At 43.2% G+C, this 2,500-nt stretch overlaps 2 protein-coding genes across 4 annotated transcripts in view; one reads left to right on the top strand and one right to left on the bottom strand.

Annotated features, from left to right (window-relative positions):
* bag6l (BCL2 associated athanogene 6, like) overlaps positions 1 to 652 on the bottom strand; it is an 18,223-nt gene extending 17,571 nt beyond the window's left edge. Inside the window, exon 1 of the mRNA XM_035431410.1 lies at positions 508 to 652. The gene's annotated coding sequence lies outside the window, so the exon portion shown is untranslated. The remainder of the gene's footprint in view (positions 1 to 507) is intronic.
* A 442-nt stretch (positions 653 to 1,094) lies between these two features.
* apom (apolipoprotein M) overlaps positions 1,095 to 2,500 on the top strand; it is a 7,371-nt gene continuing 5,965 nt past the window's right edge. Inside the window, exons 1-3 of one of the 3 annotated variants that reach the window (XM_035431423.1) lie at positions 1,095 to 1,294; positions 1,348 to 1,503; positions 2,496 to 2,500. The exon at positions 2,496 to 2,500 is cut by the window's right edge and continues 138 nt beyond it. In XM_035431423.1, the coding sequence (XP_035287314.1) occupies positions 1,393 to 1,503; positions 2,496 to 2,500 (116 nt within the window). In that variant the 5' untranslated portion in view covers positions 1,095 to 1,294; positions 1,348 to 1,392. Of the gene's footprint in view, positions 1,504 to 2,495 lie in introns of all 3 variants that reach the window. The other 2 variants (XM_035431424.1, XM_035431422.1) reach the window with 2 other exon arrangements.

The following is a 2,500-nucleotide window of genomic DNA, read 5'->3' as shown; positions in this document are numbered from 1 at the left end:
TTTTCAGATACACTCTCAAAACAGATGTGTTACAAAAACAACACATAATGTGTCTTCTTTTTTAAACACACCTCCATATCTAGTTGAGGACAGCACATTTTGTGTTACTTTCAACCACAGTCTTGTGTTAAAAAAAGGTTTCCCACTGTAATACAGGAATAGTATATCTTTAACACAGATGTAGTATCTCTGACACTAAGTGTTTTGAAGCCAGCACAAAAGCAGTAACACAAAAAGTGTGTTGGATATTAACGCATCCTTTTATGATAGTGTAGGCTACATCTAAATATTGCACAGCCAGTTCCTCGGTTTTTCACCAACATGAGGCAAACTGAAGTATTTTGTCATGGCAAAAATACTGCATTCTGTCAAATCTTTAAATATGTGAATTCAGGATATATTTGTGGAAGGGTTGAAGCTGGTTTCAGTGCTCAGACGTCCGCCCCGCCCCCCTCCCCCCCACATACACCGTCCTGCCACATATTCAATGTTTCCTTTCACACATACCTTCTTTGAAAATTCCCCAGCTCTCATTGACTTCCATATGTTTTTAATCTGACCACAACCCCCCAACTGGCAATCAAATGTTCAAATTTCCATACATTTGGAAGAAGGAAACCAATTATGCAACTGTATGCCTGCTCGCCATAAACAAAACTTAGGACAGGGGGTGGTTCGGCAGAGTGGGGGCGGTTAGTGGATACAAGAGCAAACACAGATATTTACTTTGGCTCTGGGTGACTCAGGAGATAAGCGCTTCCATGAAATCATCCTTTGCTGAAACACACAAAAAAAACTAAAAAGTGAAAGAAAGTGGTCACCAAAAGTTTGGAGTGAGCGCATGCAAAAAGAGAGCGAGAGAGAGAGTGTGTGTATGTGTGTGTGTGTTCGTGTGCGTGTGAGTGTGTGTGTGCGTGTGCGTGTGCGTGTGCGTGTGCGTGTGTGCGTGTGTGTGCGTGTGTGTGTGCGCGCTAGCCTGCACATGTTGTTGTGTCACATTCTGGTGGGTTTGTAAGGGCTGGAGGTTAATTATTGTCCACCAGACAGGGCAGTGACATTTGAACCGAGATCCATCCACCCAACCCAGAGGGTCTGCCAACCATTAGTGTGCTGCTTGTTAGCAGTGTGCGGTAGGTCTGCAGGTGGTCCAGAGGCGTTAGGGTGCTGCTCATTATCAGTGTGCGGTAGGTCTGCAGGTGGTCCAGAGCGTTAGGGTGCTGCTCATTATCAGTGTGCGGTAGGTCTGCAGGTGGTCCAGAGCGTTAGGGTGCTGCTCATTATCAGTGTGCGGTAGGTCTGCAGGTGGTCCAGAGCGTTAGGGTGCTGCTCATTATCAGTGTGCGGTAGGTCTGCAAGGCGGTCCAGAGCCGTTAGGGTACTGCTCGTGCAGATATGTTTCGCATGCTGTGTTCGCTGCTCTTGTACGTGTATGGGCTGTTTCAGAATCTGTTTCCCTGTTCTGCCCCTCAACTCCTGTCTGTTCATCACCTCAATACCCAACAGGTAAGTGTCACTAATTCTGTGCGGTGTTGTGCATTATAACCAGCAGTGACTGACAGTGCTGCTTCCACAGATTATTGCTCCTGTGTAAGACAAGCGAGGATTAAGAATATGTTTATTTTCTGAATCCAGTGGTTCCAACAGCCAATGCCCTTGTTAAAATGTTCAGTACTCTGAATACTGAACACAAGCGATATTGCCTGCAAGAATCCCTCACTTAACCTACATGTAAAATATATTTTATGTGATTGAATTGAATAATGATTGTTGAAAATGAGAATTATCAACTAAATCACCAAATTTGCTGATAGGTCAGTCTACAGTAAACTGGTGGAATCAACTAACAAGTCAAAACAAGCTCTATGTCAGGTTTTAAGATTAAATAATTCAATTTATTATGAAGCAGTCAATCAGATTAATGAATTAAAATCATACATTCGTTATTGAATGTAGACTCACTACTTCTAAATTATAAAACAGAAGACATTATACAAAACATTAAACAATTAACTTGGAAATACCAGAAAAGAGAGAGAGAGAAGGATGGAATTTGCACATTCTCCCTGTGTCTGTGTGGGTTTCCTCCGGGTACTCCGGTTTCCTCCCACAGTCCAAAGACATGCAGGTTAGGCTAACTGGAGTGTCTAAATTGCCTCTATATGTGTGAGTATGTGTGTGAACGGTGTGTGTGCCCTGCGATGGGCTGGTGAACTGTCCTGGGTGTAATCCTGCCTCTCGCCCAGTGCATGCTGGAATAGGCTCCAGCACTTCCTGCGACCCTGACCAGGAATAAGTGGGTATAGATAATGGATGAATGGATAATAATAATAACAATAATAATGTTATAATGGTAAAGTTTTTTGTATCACTGCCACATTGTTTATACACCATGACTAGTACAACAACTTTAATTGTATGTACTGCTGTAATGAATTTAAATATGAAAAGACGCAGCGGTACAGTGCCTTTTCCCCTCTCTCCCGTCTCCCCTGCAGTATCT

The sequence above is a fragment of the Anguilla anguilla genome, chromosome 8 (assembly GCF_013347855.1).
Source record: "Anguilla anguilla isolate fAngAng1 chromosome 8, fAngAng1.pri, whole genome shotgun sequence".
NCBI lineage: Eukaryota > Metazoa > Chordata > Actinopteri > Anguilliformes > Anguillidae > Anguilla > Anguilla anguilla.
The sequence above is the reverse complement of the archived record's forward strand: the minus strand, read 5'-3'. Positions and strand labels throughout refer to the sequence as shown.